General features: G+C 53.2%; 1 protein-coding gene across 1 annotated transcript in view; it reads left to right on the forward strand.

Moving 5' to 3' along the window:
* Positions 1 to 4,419, forward strand: part of DOCK1 (dedicator of cytokinesis 1) — a gene marked incomplete at its 5' end in the record, with an annotated part of 461,308 nt that extends 456,889 nt beyond the window's left edge. The window contains one exon of the mRNA XM_049646029.1: positions 3,225 to 4,419. Within this exon, the coding sequence (XP_049501986.1) occupies positions 3,225 to 3,320 (96 nt within the window). The remainder of the gene's footprint in view (positions 1 to 3,224) is intronic.
* Positions 4,420 to 18,050: the final 13,631 nt, after the last annotated feature.

Here is an 18,050-nt window from a genome sequence, read left to right on the forward strand (position 1 = left end):
TCGGCGTGCCCACGGGGGTCGGCGTGCACACGGGGGTCGGCGTGCACACGGGGGTCGGCGTGCACACGGGAGTCGGCGTGCACACGGGGGTCAGCGGGCACACAGTGGATCACCGGTGGACTGACCCCGAAGCCCCAGGAGATCTGTTTCCAGGTTCCTCCCTTCCGCGGCCACATTATTCATAGCTTTATACATTTAAATCACTGCAGAGTGAAAAGTAAAACATTCCCGTGCACACGGGCAGCGGGTCAGCAAAGTCATGACATGGCAACAGAGCTCCCGTCGAACACTGAAGACATGAGGTTTTTAATATGACTGCAGGTTTCTCCTAACAGCTACGCACATTTTTCCCCCTTAAAAATCAATACAAATCCTATGTACCCGCTTTTTCTTTCTTTTTCTTTTTTTCTTTCTTTCTTCCTTTCTTTCTTTCATGGGTACTTTTTTATGGAGTGCTCTGCAAGTTTATTTTCTCTCTTCTTGTGAGAAAGCACAAGAGAGAAGGAATTTATTTACAGTACCCGTACTTGATTATTCCTCTTATATAAAAAAACAAAAACAAAAACAAAAACAAAAAAAAAAAACACCAGAAGTGGGGCTTCATCTTTGATGCTGAGGCGATGACTGGCCTCCTGAGGCCACAGTGCCTTTCCAGTCGGCCCTCTGTCCTGTCCCCAGAGATGCCACAGGGAGGGACTGGCCTCGGAGATGTGGCCACATTACCTATGATGGCTTTTCAGGAGGCCGGAGTGGTTCATTGCAACCGCGAAAACATGAGTCTGACCTTTTCCACAGACTTTTAACTACAAGTTAGAAAGAAAGGAGGCACAGGGGGTCGAGTGAGGACATTGACCGGCTGGGGTGTTGTTTTCCTAACAGCTTACTTAACCGATCCCACCTTTATTTTCATATCTTTATTTCATTGGAGAAGCAGGACCGTGCCCCAGTCTGTCCCTACACCGGCGACCTGGAAATTCTGAGCCTGGAAACACTACCGCGTCCATGTGGTTACAGATCAGTTCAGGGGCCACATTTTATCCCCGTTTTGTCGCTGCATCATGTGGGGTGACCGACGCCACACTGATGCCACGTGCTGCCGGGTCGGGAAGGAACACGTGTGCGCCTCGGCTCCCTTTCTGAACGGGTGGCGGGTTCAATGAGACTAAGAACCCAGGTCTCTTTGCCGTTTGCTTCCTGTGCGATTTACCTGCAGCAGAGGTGCAGTGACGTGCCCGTGGAGCAGTGTCATCATCGGTTGGAAGCGGTGGCGTTTCGAGGCCGCTTCGCTCCGTGCCGGCCCTGCGGGCTGTTGTAGGATAAGGATCACTCGTCTGCCCTGGGAGGCGATCGATACCTCCTGTCACTGTCATTGATCCGCCCCGGGCTCGTGGTCAACCCTGATACCGGCTGTTGCCACTTTAAGCCGTCGTTTCTTTGAAAATGGCTCTCACAAGCAGTGATCTGAGCTATCGTCTCGCTGAACACTGATAAACCCACCGTCTCCCCATTTGGCACAAAGGGCATTTGCAGCGTCTCGCTTGTGTCCTGCTGTGTCAGCCTGGCCCTCGAGCGCTCGCCCTGCCCTGTCCCTGTGCCTTTCACAAGTACCTAAGCACCCCGGTCATCGCGTCCCTTAAATAGGCGTCTGCTTTTTTTTCTAACTGTGCTTAGCAACCTTAAGAAAACTTAAGCCTATTATTTTGCGTGACTTTTCTGTAATGCCTCAATGCCAGTCCCTGAGTTCTGTCTCTCCGTATTTATTCTCTTCTGCACGTGAAGCCCCAGGTCGTCTTGGTACTTACTTGTCTGTGAATCGGGAGGAAATCTGGGCAACGAGGAAGAGCCTACAGCACCACCGTTTTGTCCTTGAAACTCCTTCCCTCACGTTGGGCTAAATGTGAGCCTCCACCGAGAGGCTGCTAAAAACTCCGCTCCGACCTTTCCTTAGATGCTAGCGTTCTGCGATCTCATCCTGGCTCCTTCTGCCCCCCACGTCTGCTCCTGTATTCATCCGTTCATTCACTCATTCATTCATGTGTCCGCTCATTCACATCCTTGTGTGCTCAGCACCTGTTACAGACCATGGCCTGTGTGGCAGGCGTCCGTGGCGGTCATGAGGTCACGAGGGTGCCAAGAGCAAGGGGGCAACGTCTGCCCTCCATCGTTCACGCCCTGACAGGAGGTTTGTCTATCACCTTTGCAACTATCAGTTCGTTCGGAGGAATCCCAAGAGGCAAACAACAGCCCGTGGACCAAATACAGCCAGCCGCCCTTTCTTTTTTTTTTCTTTTTTTCTTTTTTAATGTTTATTTTATTTTTGAGAGACAGAGCGTGAGCAGGGGAGGGACAGAGAGAGAGGGAGACACGGAATCCGAAGCAGGCTCCAGGCTCCGAGGTGTCAGCGCAGAGCCTGACTCAGGGTTCGAACCCACCAACCTTGGGATCATGACCCGAGCCGAAGTCGGACGCTTAACCGACTGAGCCACCCAGGCGCCCCTGGCCACCCTTTTCTTTTTGTAAATTATTTTATTGAGGCACAGCTGCCCCCATTCTGTAAATAATGTGGTTCCCTCATGAAGACTTCAAACATGCCCCTAACGTTGTTCATCCCACTCCATTTGCAGTGTTGGAAGAGATTAGACAAAAAGCTGCCTTTAAACGGGTCACTTGGGCAGTGGCCACAGGTATCCGGCCGACCCTCTCTCATGCGGCCTTCCTAGTTCCAAGAGCAAGGAAGGGCTCCTCGCCCAGCCCCGGAGAACATCTCCGAGGGCTTGTGTGGACCCTGGACGGTTTAGGGGCCTCGTCGGGCACACGAGAGGGGACCCGCAGGTCCTCGTCCAGGAGCGCTCAGCTGTGACAGCACCAGGCCGCCTGGGTGGCCCTGGTTCTGCTTTGCCCTTAAGCATTTAAACTGCCCAGTCCTGAAACCAGTCCCTCTCCAGGGGCCCCTGGATCAACGCGCAGAGCAGCGGTTTCCCTTCTCAGTGGCCATGTGGCCTTCTGAAGGGCTTTGTGAAAAGCAGTTAATCAGCGATGCCAGAAAGGCCCCATGTGCGGCAGACCTTCCAGCCCCGGGTCACTCAGAGAGGGCCGTCCCCACCCAGGGTGCAGAGTCGCTTCCCCTCCCTGCCGCTGCCCCGGGTCAGCCCATCCCCCACCCCCACCCCCCATCCCCCAGAGCATGAGTAACGTGGCACCTGCCGTGTTTCCGTGTCTTCTAGCACGCACCGCCTCCGCTGCCCAGCAAGACGCCACCCCCGCCCCCCCCAAAGACCACGCGCAAGCAGACGTCCGTGGACTCTGGCATCGTGCAGTGAAGACAGCGGGACCGCACGGAGAGCACCGGCCGCCGTCCCGTCCCTCCCTCCGCGTCTTCTCCCGCGTCTGGTGTTTACCTCATTAGGCCTGTGATGTCTGATAAGTAGTGCAATTGCTCGTCCTGGAAAGGAGTTCGTTTCCAGCCATGGCGTGGGTGGCCGTTAGCTTCGGGGAGCAAGGTGGATGTGGGTCTGGACCGTACTGTGGTGTTGATCAAAACTGGGGGCTTCTGACTGTGTCTGTCTCGAGAGAGCCGAAGTCTTGCCCAGAAGCCCTCCCTTTGTGCCAAATGACACATTAGCGAAGAACTCGGCTGACCTGGGTTTTGTGCAGTAGGAGAGGTTAGGCCACCACCCACGAGACCGAGTAGTAACTGAATCCTACTCTTCTCCCGAGGCCGAACCCCAGCTTACTACCGAAGGGTGTTTTATCAACCCTCCTCCTGCGGGTGTGATTTTGCGGTCAAGTGTATCTTCAACCTATATCAGGCAGTTAAGGTCAACTCTTTCAGGGAACTTCCTGATTTCCTTTGGTATAATTTAAAATAGGATATTTCTCAGCTACTGAACAGTTACTAATTTATGGAGTAGAAACACCATTAAAAATACTGGATCAGGTGGGAAAGTAAATACAAGTATAGGAAGATACGTTTTCTTTCTTTTTTAAAAAAGAATGCCTATAGCACAGAGATGGCTTTAACCGGGTGAATTCTTTCTGTCGTCATTCTGTACAGAAGTTTGTATATACGATGGTTCTTAGAACGTAAGTTTTAATGTTTTTGGTCCTTCCGTTTATTGTCATAGGCGTCCGCAAATGAATCTCTATATGTGTTCTTAATTTTTAACTGCTGAAAGTGAAAAAAAAATACACAAATTAAGCTTTGTTGATTTTTTTTTTTTTTCTAAGCTCCAAAGTCCTGAAAATGTTGGTGGACAATGATTAAGAAAAACAAACAAACAAACCCAACTAACTTTGTGTAACCTAATATTTTTATTCTGTCATCTATATTTTTTTATCCACTATAATCATAATACTCTTCTAGTAGGCTCAAAAGTTATTCATTGACAACAAAAAAAATAAAATGCCATTTAAAAAAGACTCACAGTGTCTGAATACTATGTTTTTATCCCTTGATGTAAAAAAAAAATATGTATATAAATGCCATTGGTTTTTTTTTTTCTTTTTAAAATATTTTTTAATGTTTATTTATTTTTGAGAGAGAGAGTGCGAGGTGGGGAGGAGCAGAGAGAGAGAGAGAGAGAGAGAGAGAGACAGAATCCAAAGCAGGCTCCAGGCTCCGAGCTGTCGGCACAGAGCCCAATGCGGGGCTCGAACCCACGAGCCGTGAGATCATGACCTGAGCTGAAGTCGGACGCTCAACCGACTGAGCGCCCCTCTTCTTCTTTCTTAAAGAGCTTTGTGAGCCACATTGATATATGTGCTCATCTTCCTTAATGACCACTGTTGAGCTGTCTTCAGTTTGGGGCCCAGGTAGACAGCACCTGTGTCCCTTGTGCCTGCACAACCTTAGGGACAGAGCAGAGCAGAGCCTGGCACCTGCTGACACTTTCTCCCCTCAGCCCAACCAGGCTCTCTGGCCGCACATCATTTCTGCCCCTTGTAGACTTTCAGCTGCCAACTTGAGAGAGGGTTTTGTTTAGTGGGATGTGTCATTCAACATCAGTCTGCAGAGCTCTGTCTGGATCTTGGGAGGTAAGAAACAAAGAAGGCACTGGGGTCCTCTTTTCCACGTAAAGCACATTTGCCTGTGTTCCTTCCAGACATGTCCCTGTTTAAATCACAAGGACGTGCCTCTCTGCTCCATGAACCAGACCTCAGAGACATCTGCTGCAGAACCCTAGAGCCTCAGTGGACCCGTCACTCTCACTTGATCACTGCCCCCCAGTTTATTTGTCCTTGTTTCAAGTATTCAGTCCACCCCCAGGAAATGTTAGACACATGTGAACATAGAATTTTTTGTCTTTGTGAATTCCTGCTCTTGAACTGAGATAAATATTCATCCTCCGTTGTGTATATTGGAAACCACATGTCATCCAAGGTCCTAAAATAAGGGTATTGGCATACCAGCCTGGGACAGGAGAGCACAGGAGAGGCCAGCCCCCGCGAGGCGGGGAATTGTCGAACAGCCCGCATTTCACGATGCATAAGCTGTTGCCCAAAATTGTAAAAATAGTTCCCGGCCCCACAAAAAATATTCTTCTTCTAGAATGACATCTGGTTGCTAGTTCTCGCCCTGCACAGCCTCCTCCAGAAAGTCTTCCCAGATAATTCCCAGACTCCACACTTCAGGGGAAGCCCCCTTCCCCTGACGGATGCCCCCAACTGCTGTGAATCCCACACTGGTGTCCAGAGCTAGAAAACACGTAGCACAAAATGTCTTCGTCACGTAAGTCAAGGGCTGGACTGCAGAACCACAGCTGAGGAACTGACGTTTGTGTTATCAAGTCTCATCTCGAGAGGCTCCTCTGGAGTGAGGTCTGGGGGGACAGCTTGCCCATACAGATGCAATGATATATTTTCTTTTCTCAGAAAAAAACGTTCCTGAACCTTTCTTTCCTCATTGCCTTCCAAGGAAGCTTTTTAGGTTCCCCCATCAAGAAATGTTAATGATTTCCCCATCAAGAAATTTTAACAGTACAGATATGCTGTGTATGTATTCATGTATGCTGTTTATATCTATGCTTTTTACGTGAACAAAGTAAGATTTTTTTTTTGTCCCCTCACCACCGATGTTCACCCCCTAAAGGGTGATATTGCCTCGTGGAGAATGCGTGCTCTAAAACAGGAATGGTGAGGATCTTCTGTTCTATTTTTGCTTTGGGTGCCAGGAAGCTCAAAGCCAAATTTAGCTCCCACACATTCAGCTACACTTTGATTTTATTCTTCTGCCTTCCAAAGTGCTTTCCAGTCTATTGCAAATCCAGCTTTAGTTAACCCTATTTAACTTTATTTTATTTTTGACTACCCAGTTTAATATGTCTTTTCCTCAAATCTTTATTAAAAGGTTTTTTTTTTTTTTCCAATCTGCCTTTTCTGAATTTGTTAAACATCTGCTGTTCGGTGGGTGATGCCTCAGAAAAACCTACCAGGGAACCTGAGAACCGGTAGCCCTTTGCCCCCAACTAAACCCAAACTGGGGTTCCTCGTTTGTCTCCCTCCAACACAAAGAAGTCGCTACTCCATCCGGGTCCTGTGACGGCCTAAAGGCAGCTGTGCAGGTGTGACGGGAGCAGGGACTGCGTGGGGTGTCGTGTACAAAGCTCTTTCTGCTGATACCATGGGGTTAGTTCCACCCCAAGCAAAGACTTGTGATCATTCATCTGGTGTCAACCTGGCCAAGCCGTAGCATCCAGTTAATCAAACACTAATCTAGCTATTGCTTTAAAGATATTTGGTGGGCGTGGTTAACACCCAACAGTCAGTTGACTTAAAGAAAATCACCCTGAATCACGTGAGTGGGCCTTGTCCAGTCAGTTGAAGTCCTTAAAAGCAAGAATTGTGGTTTCCTGGAGAAGAAATTCAGCCTCAAGACCAGAGTATGGGAACCTTGCCTGCGTTTCCAGCCTGTGCTACGAATTTTGGACTTGCCAGCCCCCCAGAATCACATGCATCCCTTCCTTTAAATAAATCTCTCAATCTCCGTGCATACCTATCTCCTGTTGGTTCAGTTTCTGTGAAGAACCGTGATACAAGATTATAATGAGATATTCAAAACAAAACTATTCTCGCAAAAGAGAAGCAGTGGGCACAGCAAACTTTCTCTAGAAAAGTGATATTTTGACCGAGGTGACTTTAGAGTAGAGACACCTGGATAGATGCCCGGAGTCTAGAGACCCCAGACATTCCTCTTGGCCTCTCCAGTTGACTGTTCATCAGGGGCGCCTGGGTGGCTGAGTCGGTTAAGTGTCCAGCTCTCAATTTCAGCTCAGGTCATGATCTCACAGTTTGTGAGATCGAGCCCCACATCGGGCTCTGCTCTGACAGCGTGGAGCCTGCTTGGGATTCTGTCTCCTTCCCTCTCTCTCTCTCTTTCTGCCCCGCCCCGCTCATGCTCTCTCTTTCTCTTTCAAAATAAATAAACATTAAAAAACCAGTCTCTTCATCGGTCAAATGATAATAATACAAACTACTCGTATTGTCCTTTGTCTCCTGGGGCTGGAATGTCTGAATGGCTGCCTTCACGGGTCTGGCACTGGGGCTGGCTAGGCACCCTCTCTCCTTCTAAGTCTCTGTCTCTGTGTCTGTCTCCCCTCTCAGACCCCCACCTTGGCCGTCTTTCATTCTCCGGGGCTGTTCCATTTGTAGGAGGCTACTTTTCGTGGCCAAGGTTCTCCATTGAAACTCTGAACAAAGCTGGTCGCCTCTGCTCAGCTGGTGTGGGAAGGTCAGGCGACAGTGCCCGTCCAGTCACACACCTTGGTTCCCCCTGAGTCTCGGCCCCTCCTGAGCTCCCGGCTGCCAGTTCTGCCGGACCCTGGACGGATCGGCTCTGGAGGTGGCCGGTTCTGGGAACGGCTTCCCACAGCTTCACCACTTCCTCTGCCCTTGTCTTCACTGCCTTGGCCACGTCTGCCTCCCTGCAGTATGTCCCCGAGTCCTCCAGCAATCACGGTGCCCCCCCTGCCCTGGGGAAGGGGTCCCACTCCCCCGTCCTGCATCGGGGCAGCACTTCCGCACCTCCCTGGTTTCCTGTCGTTTTGGTCACCTCTTGCCAACTATCCACCTGTTGCTGCTGGTGTTTATTTCCCGTATCGGGCAGTGCTGGGCTTCACGTGCTCTTTATCCCTTCTCTTACCTGGGGGTGCCCTCTTATAAAACGTTCGGAGGGTGTCTACAGCTACGGACCGGGTGCTTTGACAGACCCAGTCCTGTCCTCCGGGATCATCCCCGAGTCGGCTGAGGGAATGGACGAGCCAGTGGCAAAGTAGGCTTCAAAGGTGACGGGTGAGCACCAGGCACCGCAGAGCAGACTTGGGGGGGGGGGGGTGCGGTGGAATGAGTGGAATTGAGCAGCCCAGGAGGGTTCTGTGAAGGCAGAGTGTTCCAGTAGAAGAAACAGCATGTGCAGCCTTCCAGTCTTGAGAGGGGAGACCCTGTACTCGGAAGGAACTTCCAGAAGACCAGCAGGCTGGGGCCAGCATGGAGGAGCAAGGAGGGAGGCCGGGGAGCTGGGCGACATCAGGATGGTGATGGCCAGTGCTTCCAGGCCACGTGAACACACTGGGCTTCATCCGTGCACCCCGGCCAGTGTCGAGAGCCGGGGGACCCACCCAGCCTCCATGTCGTACTCTGTGAATGGAGCCCGGGGACGGTGGTGAAGAATGGGGGACCGGGCGGGAGTATGACGGGGCGTGGGAGCGGGGCTGATGAAAGCCAGTGTAGATGGTGTCAGCCAAGGCCGCGGTGTGTTTGAGGGGACTTGTCCGCAGAGCCCATCCTGGGCTGTGACGGCCTGGGCATATCAGGGACGATAAGCGCTCCAGGGAGCGTGGGTCTCGTATCCCCGGGGGACCGGCCCATAAAGGTGCTGCGTGTTCGACATCCCCTCATCTGGGGTGTCCTCACAACCCTCACCTGCACTTACAGGACAGGGTCTTTGGGAGACGCCATAGCTTTCCCTCCTTGGCTTTGATTGGCCTTCAGGTGTAGTCAGCAGCCTAAAGTAGCAGCTTTAGGACCATCTTGCCTCTGGGCACCCTTCCCCCATCACCAGTATCTTACCCGGTAGACGTGTTCCTCATCACAGACCACGTGGGTGGCACTGATTCCTTCTGGTTTTAATTTTATTTTTGTTTAATGCTTATTTATGTTTTGAGAGAGAGACAGAGTGTGTGGGGGGGGGGGGGCGGAGAGAGAGGGAGACACAGAATCCGAAAGCGGGCTCCAGGCTCTGAGCTGTCAGCACAGAGCCCGACGAGGGGCTCGAACCCACAAACCCTGAGATCATGACCTGAACTGAGGTCGGACATTTAACCGACGGAGCCACCCAGGCGCCCCTCGCTGATTCCTTCTTAGGATAAATTTATGGAAGCATAAATGTCACTGCAGAAAAGATAAAGCTCCATTCGTCTTTCTCTTCTCTCCCCTTCCCTTCCTTCCTGAACAGTTTAGTCCTAAGGCAGGCACCCGTGCCGGAGAAGGGGCTGGGGAGCCATGGCTGTAGAGACCTGACCCATTTTCCCCTGGCTGAGGGGCGAGTGGGGGCATCGTCCCTGTGAAGGACTGAAGGGAGAGGGAGGGTGTGGCGGCAGGGTCTCCTAAAATGTATTCCATTCGATGAATCGGATGACCACGCTTCAGTGTGGCAGTGGGCCTTGGGTCTGTGCCACCATCAGAGTCTGTGATGGTCTCACTGGGGGTGAGCGGAGAGAGAGAGGTGCCCCCAGGAGGGGCCAACGAGCAGCCTGAGTCCCTCCAACCCCATGGGGCCAGATCAGGCAGGACCGTGGGGCTTTCTCCCATGCTGCCCTGACCTTGAGAGACGATGCTTGCGTCGGCCGGTGCCGGTGGCATCCTTCCTCCTACGCAAATCCTGACGGGTCATATCTATGGCACATGGCACCCAGCTGTGCCGAAGCGGCTATGGAAACCACCCGAGGAAACGGCCAGGAATCCAGAAGCCGCTCTGAAAGATGCTGGATTGTAGCGCCCTAACAATCAGCTGCTGATGCAAAAGTGCAGCAATTCGGGAGGTAAAAATAATCCATCTTGGAAGGGAATATTTCTGAATTGGCATACATTATCCTATTTAAAAATACTTGTGAACAGTTAATTTAGCATTATGAACACTTGCGTTGGAGAGGAGGGCGCTTAATACTGAATAAGGAGCTACCTGCCCAAGGCAGGGCTATTTTTACGCTCCTATATATTTTGGGTTGCTCCGCAGGGATCACAGACAGCATCCATGGGCTCTCACTGCCTCGCGAAGGCTTTTTCACATGAAAAGTAAACTTTGGAAGGTGAAGCAATTACAATGCAAAAGCAACATCGGAATCATCCCTCGGCTTTTCAGAAACTTTAGGGGAATGAATGTTCTCCGGGACAAAGGAAGACCATATTCTTTCAGTCTTGGAGTGAAGAGGCTGTCGCCTGCCTCCAGAGGAGGCTCAGTTGGCAGCCTGGAGGCTGAGTGCGCAAAAGAGGCCGGTGGCTGCAGCTTTCCTTTCTTGGACCGTCCCTTGGATAACGCCGCCCCAGGGGAGAAACGCTGGGGAAAAACTTCGAGAGCGGAGGCAGGGGCGGTTCTGCCCTCCGTGCGGGGATAAGAGACGGCTCTCCCGGAAGGACGGAGGACGGTCCGTGATCCGGGAGTCATCCCCGGCCAGCTGCCAGCAGCTCGGGGTTCGGGATGGGCCAGCAGAGAGCCCGCCTCGTCTGCAAGGCAGCCTGGAACCTTCCACCCCGCGGTGCTTGGGAGGACCATCTCTAAGATGCTCCCGGTCCTCCTCCTGCTGAGTACTGCTGTCAGAAGAGAAGGAACTGTGGGCCCCACACTGGAACGGGCTCAGGTTTGGGAAGAACAGAAAACGAGTTCTAGCATTCTTGTCTCAGTAAAGACCCATACATAGAACTCATGTGACTCGAAGTCTCGCTTGCGAGATCTTTCACTTGTCAGGCCACTGAATGCGAGCCTGGCAGGTGCAAGGCGCTGGTCTGGGGCACAGAAGGGTCCTGCGATTTACCCACGTCACCCAGCTGGCTTTCTAACGGGTGACAGTTAAAAACACTCACTTTGGATTAGAAAGGAACAGTTCAGCAGGCATGTCTTCTATTTCTCTTAAGGCTCCAGACCTCCCCAAACTGTGTCACGCAGAACTCAGTCCCCAAAATCGGCCGCACGTCTGCCGCTTTATTGGGCCGCTGTATTTTGCACCACACAGGTGTGAGAAGAGCGCCCTCGGGGCTGCGCTTAAACGACCGTGGTATCAGCAGCCAGAGCTACGCTTCCCGAAGATGCCTGTTGCCGCTACAGTGCCTTACCAAACTGTGTGCACATTGGCTACTCAGAGTTATTATCCCACTAATAACGTGGGTAGTCATCTCGCGTCACCTCTCGTGGACAACCACGTTGAAACAGAGAAGACTGTGGCCTGTAGGTGTGGGTCTTCCCCAAGGCCGGGCACCACTTCCCTTTGCCGAAAGGCGAGCCGGTCTTCCGAAAGAGTGGACTCCAAGAAACGAGATTTGGATAGAAAACCGTAATTGAAACCAACGGTCTTGCAGAAACCCACTAAATTGAAGGGGAGAAGAGGAGCACCGGGTACGTTTTTGGAAAGTCCTACAACACAGTCTGAGAATACCCTGTCCCCGGCCCTGTCAGTCTCTGTCCTCAGCCCAACAGCAGCTGTGCCCTAACACTCTCTCCCTATTTCCAGGTCCCGCCACAACCCTCAGGGAAAGCCCACACCTTGCTGTTCCATTTGCTTCTCCGTGCGTATCTGCTTGGCATCGTGCTCGCTCTGGAAGTCTCCTGCTCCCTCTGGGTCTCAGCGCTTTGTGCGAAGGGTCCTGTGGGCCCCCCCGAAGCCCGCAGAGGCAGCCTGGCAATCGGAGCGCTTTCGCAGTCGGGGGCAGGGGAACGTGGAAGGGCTGTGCGCTCCCCACTGCGGTTCCTGCCACGTGATTATGGGACATATGGAGGCGGAGAAGGGGTGGTGTCTCTGCGGAAGGCCCTCGGCATCCTGCTTTTCCCACCTGCCCCAAGGCCCCCTCCTGCCAGACGCGGCCCTCGTCCCCCTGGGCATCCCTCCCCTCTACTCGGGACAGGGGACCTTCTGCAAATCCCCAAGCTCCTGCTAGAGATGACAAGGGGCCACCTACCCGTTTCCATTGTGTGCCTTTTCCCCGTGTCCCTTATTCTCAAAAATCCATCTGCTCCTTCCCCAGGGGTAGGGAACAGACTGGACGCAGGGAGATTCCATCCATATGCGCCGGCTTGGGTCACCAGTAGAAGTTCACCGAATCGGGGGACCCCTCCTTGCCCTTGTTCTGCCCTGTGTAAGACCAGCAGGGAACAGTCGCCTTTGGCGGTCAGTTCTAGGAACACCCGACCTGGCAGGGAGTCTGTGGGGGGCATTTAGAGTCCTGTTCCCTTTGGTTTACAGTTACCCCGGGGGGATCTGCTGCCCTGTACCTCCAGACTTGGAGAAAGCCTGAGCAGCTCCGGAGGAGCCCCTGGGGCATAAAAGCCAGGCGCCACGCAGCAAGCAGGTGGGTCCTGTCAGCTGCTCAGCAGCGCTGAGGTCACAGCTAGGGCCAGAGGCCGTGACAAGGCAGCAAGGCGGGCTGCGAGTGCCCCTGCACTTGGCGGTGGGGTGCGAGACACCATCACGAACCGGGAGCGAGCGGAGGGAGGAACGGGCCTTCCGCAGCCCCTGAGAGTCTGGCCAGGCTTTGCGGAGGTGAGAGACTCCCCGCACACCGGTGGCCCGAGCTGCTGGCGGCTGGAGGAGTTCAGGGTGTTGGCAGATGACGAAAAGCCAAGGGCCGCTGGCCATGGAGCCTGCTAGGGGGAGCTCCGGAAGGATGATGTGGGAGGAATGATCCGGAAGTGGCAACGAGGAGCCCAGAGGTCCGGTGCCCGTCCACTGCCAGCGCGTGCCCCGAGGTACGGGCAAGTGATTTCCCTTCGAGAAGGTTGCAGGGGAGTCGGTGTGAGTCCAGGTTCGGGTTAAGGAAGGCGCAGGGGTGGAAGGAGGGCTTCAAGGAGCGGCTTGGGTGCAGGAGCGCGCGTGCACGGGGCTTCCAAGTGAGACAGCGGTTCCTGTTCTCACAGCCCAGCGCTCAGAGGGACACTGGTGGGAATCTGAGAAGAGAGAGGGGGCCGGGGAGGAGAGGAAGGACAGAACAGGAGGGGAGAAGAGGCCCGCGGTGCCCGAGTGATGGCTGCAGCTCTGCTTAGTTTGCCCACGCTGGGGAGGCTGCCGTCAGTTTCACAGACGCGGGGAAGGAGCGGCCAGAGAGAGCACGAGAAGGCCAGCAAGTCCCGGTGGGTGTCCATGGCGTGCCCAGACGTGCCTCCCCGACGAGGCTAATGCCCCCCGCCCCGCCCGCCCCGCCCCAAGCCTTGCTCCTCTGCCCGTAGATTTCTTTGGTGGGAAGGGAAACACCATCCGGAGACTGGGGAAAAGAAAAGTAGGAAAATCTGAACCAAACTTTAATCACGGCTTCTTGGTGACGCTTGGTAGTGGGCCAAGAAAATGATAGTGTCGGTGAATTATTATCATATATAAAATATAATAATAATAGTCATTTATTTTTATCGTCAGCCTTTTTGCTTTGCAGGATACTTTCATATTTACCATCTCATCAGACCTTCAAACGTCGCTTGTATCAGATAAAGGGAGGAACATGTCCGGACACCTGGGTGGCTCAGTCGGTTAAGCGTCTGACTTTGGCTCAGGTCATGATCTCGCAGTCTGTGAGTTCGAGCCCCATGTCGGGCTCTGGGCTGACAGCTCAGAGCCTGGAGCCTGCTTTGGATTCTGTGTCTCCCTCTCTCTCTCTCTATCCCTCCCCCGCTCATTCTCTCTCTCTCTCTCTCTCTCTCTCTCTCTCTCTCAAAAATAAATAAACATTAAAAAACAGTTTTTCTAATTAAAAAAAGGAGTAACATGTGTCCCTTCCATTTTATGGAGGCAGAACTGAGACCTGAAGAGGCTGAGTGCATGTGGCTGCAGCAGAAGCAGCCTGGGGTTGATGCCCCAGAAGGTGACTGTCCCAACTGATCGGCACGGGCTCCCCCGGCAACGTTCATTGGTCCACAGGTGGACACGACGTGTAATGGTCACTACATTGACCCAGACGAGGAGAGAGATTTATTCTTTGTGCTTGGGGTAGACGTGAGAAAGAAGGTTTTTGTTCCCATTAAGACTCTGCGTGACCCCACCGCATGGCTCTCGTGATCGTGAGAACCGAGAGCCAACCTGAGCACGATGCCGGCAGTGAGATGACATGAGTCATGTGTACCAGTCACCCTGGCAGCCTGAGTAGCTTAACACCACGCACGTGCGATGGTCACTCCTGCTGCGTGACCCACCCAGAGCAGAAGGGGGACCCGCGCATCCCAGTTGTGTCCAGGAGGACAGAGGCTCTGTTTCCACACCAGCTGCCACGACTGTGACACAGCAGAAGAAAAGAACGTGATGAGGAGACCATGCCCTGGCTCCTAATGCCCCCTCCCAGGAGCGACTCGTGCTGTTCTGCTGACGTGTCCTCAGCCAAAGCAAGTGGCGGGGAGGTGGGGGAGTGGAATCCAACTGCATGCTGGGAAGGCAGAGGGCACAGAAATACGCGGTGAACACAGAGTGGAGAAGCAGAGAGAAGCCGGGTCCCTGATGGCATTACCGAGCGGCCATCCTCCTCCCTGTGCCTGGACCTGCCTCTGGACCAGAGGCTCCATAAAATAAGACTTTTGCTTATTCTTTGAGCTGAGTGTTTGTAGCATAGTAGGTAAGGTTAGTAATGTCCTCTCTTTCCTTCCTGACTTCAGTGTTTTGAGCCTTCTCCCTTTCCTTATTGGTCCATTTTAGCTAAAGGCTTGTCAATTTTGCTGTTCTTCCCAAAGAACGAGCTTGTTTCATTCTTCTGCTCTCATCTCCCTTCCTCCCTCCCTCCCTCCCTTCCTTCCTTCATTCCTTCCTTCCTTCTTGTGGAAGTGACATCACATGCACGGAGTAGCTCCGTCCACGCTGGGCACAATGGATGGCAGCTGTCATAGTGATTATCTCCCTTTGGAGATCAACACCAGGGAGTAGGTGTTACAACGAACCCCGCTCTTCAGCGGAGGCAGCTGTGTCTGAGAAGGTTGTTTGCCAAGATCCTAGAGCTCAGTGGGGAAAATCTGGGACTCAAAGCTGGATCGAATTCCTAAGTCAGACTATTCAGGACCATGACTTGGTGTAGCACTGTGTCCTCACGCCTCACTTGTCTTTGTCAGGGGAGGAGCATCCCTAAACCAGATGACAGCTTCCCCTGCAGATGGGCTCTGACGGGAGGCTGATGGGAGGGCAGCATCCTAATGGGCGACGCCTAGTACTGCCGAGATTCCCACAGCACCTGCTGACCCATCATTATGTGTCTTCCCTGGGAACGGCTGCTTGTTCTTCAGGGTCACAGTTGCACTAAAGAAACAATTTTCCTCTTAGAACTGCCTTGCCTCCACTGCTCTTATTTCTGCCTGACAAAGAGCATTAAGTGACTGGGCAGCATAACTGAAAGTGACTAGTCACCACGCAGTCGTGTGTGGGCGGGTGTCCTTTCTCAAGGAAGATGCTTGGGTGCAAGGGACGCACCTGTCTCTGCAGGATGTTGGGGGGTTGGCTGCAGGTCTTTTGTTCTCTGAGAAGGGACAAGCCTCTTCCAGGGCCACCGCCTCCCCGTGCTTGACCCAGGCCGGTAGACAAAGGTGTCTCTGGGGACTGGTGCAGTCCAACCCCCCTCGTCTTGAAAGCACTGAGTCTCTTATCGATGAATTTCCCATATTATCTCGGTAACTCCAGCGCTGCCTCATTGTTTTTACACACCAATGGGATAGAGGGAAACCGCCGGGGGCTTTCCTAACCCTCACCGAGTCATATTTTTCACCGGGATGTGGCCACCGTTCCCATTCACAGGCCACCATGCTGGGTAACGTTTTGCTCAGGGCACACGCATTCCCCCCGACGCATCAAAACAAGGCAAGAAATTTGGCACGAGTTCATGTTTCTGAACCCCAGAGCGACCCCTGCCCCGGCAAGAATTAGGACACCTCCACCCCAGGGTGTGGCTGGTGGGGGCTCTCGTGCTGCCTGCACAGAGTAAGCAGAATATTTCCGGAATGTTCAGCCATCTCCGCTCTACTTCCTCTGTGCTGCCATCCACTGCGCCCAGCACGGACAGAGGAGAGGACAGATGCTTTGAGCAGCAGCTGAAGACCCAGTGGATCCCTGGCACTCCCTGCTTAGCTCTTGGGAAACACTGCAGCCGCTCGTGCACCGTGACCTTGGGCATTCGAGAGCCCGTGTGAATGTGCGCGTGTGTACCTTTGTGCACTCGTGGGCAGGATGCTTTAGAAATCGCTGTGGGCAAATAGCTGTTAACATAGAAAGGCCATTGGTTGAGCTCCCGCTTTATGTTTCTCAGCGCCCTAGACGCTATTCTCTACGTTATTTCTCTACACTGTTAGACAAGGTTATCTCCTCTTGAGGGGAGGGGAAGCTCGGTGTGGACCCGGCGCTCCGATCCCGATCTAACTGGCTTCAAGTGGGACCCTCCGCTCTAGCCACCCTCACCCTGCACCCCCATCCGGGGTGTTTCCAGGAGGTGATACAGATGTTCTCAACCCAACTGGGACCCAGTGGGGATTTCGGCCTCCCCGCCCTCTCCCCGCAAGGCCCGGCCTTTACTCCCAGAGTCACACAGACAGACCTTTCATGAGCAGCAGCTCGAAGTGTAGGCAACACACAGCCTGCTCTCAGCGTGTGACAGCGGTGGGTTTGATCTGACCGGCTTACACGTGCTCGCTCCCGAGGCTGGGCCGGTGAGGGCTGGCTCTGTCTCCTGTGTGTGCACCCACCACGGCCCCGAATAAACTCGGTGTCTCAGGCCCTGCTTTTGGGGGGAATTTGGACTAAAACAGAGGCCGTGGGTCCGATGAATTAGAGGGTGAATGTAGAGGGCAGTCACAGGGGAGGGAAGAGTATAGGGGACCAAGGGCAGCCACGCCCGGTCGGGGGCAGGTGCGACCAGCGACGGCACAGGGCAGGACACAGGCACAGGACAGCACGCCAGTTGGCGACCTGAAGCACAGACTTTTGGAACTGCTCCTCCTGTGACCTGGACCAGCCAGCAGCGAGGCCTATCCGTTTTCGCAAAAGGACCGAGCGAACCAGCCTGCTGAAACCAGCAAGGCGTCACGCAACGTGACAAACCCGCACACGGGGAGCAGCGGGGCCCTGACAGTCACGGCTGCTGTGTTCTGGGCGGAAGATGGGAGTCCCAGCTCAAGGCTTGGAGCTCATCCGTGTCCCTCCCTCTTCTGCATGTCGACATCGCCCTACTCCACGCCTCGCTCGTGGGGTCCCAACCTTACCCGGCATGCCTTTCTATCCTGCGTCTGTTACTCCACACACCCATCACCTCCAACCACAACACAAACGGAGCCTGACCCCCGGTCCAACCTGCCCCTGGACGATGGCTCGTTCCTTCTCCACTCTTGTTTCAAGCCCGCTTGAAGTTCCTCTGGCTCGGCTTCCAATCACTTTTAGCTTTCTTGGGCTCCCCTTAGCTCCTCATTCCTAGCTCTTTATACAGAAAGCACACAGCTGGTAATTGCTGAATGAGTTAAGCCACTGCACCAAGTTTCTAGAATAAAAAAGAAGTCAGCAGAATCCTGAGTCAAGAGCAATAAAAACAAAAACGAACAAACAAAAAAACCCTTCTAAAATGGATAATCTTTAATATATAGCTCTCTCCTGAGCATATCGACTTTGGAAACATCCAGCAGGCCTAACTTGCTGAACTTCTTATAACAAACTGTTAAGCTCCTCAGTAATGAATTCAAGAACCTAAAATCTGTATTGAGCCCTGCCCTGCTGTGACATTTTATGTGAGTCTTAACCAAGCAAGGGATGTACACTGGAAAGAGAGTCTGCTCCTCTGTTTTGGGTCTGGCACAAACTCATGGTCAACCCCACACATCCAGGGAAACACTGTGGACATCATGGTCT

The sequence above is a fragment of the Panthera uncia genome, chromosome D2 (genome assembly GCF_023721935.1).
Source record: "Panthera uncia isolate 11264 chromosome D2, Puncia_PCG_1.0, whole genome shotgun sequence".
Classification (NCBI taxonomy): Eukaryota; Metazoa; Chordata; class Mammalia; order Carnivora; family Felidae; genus Panthera; species Panthera uncia.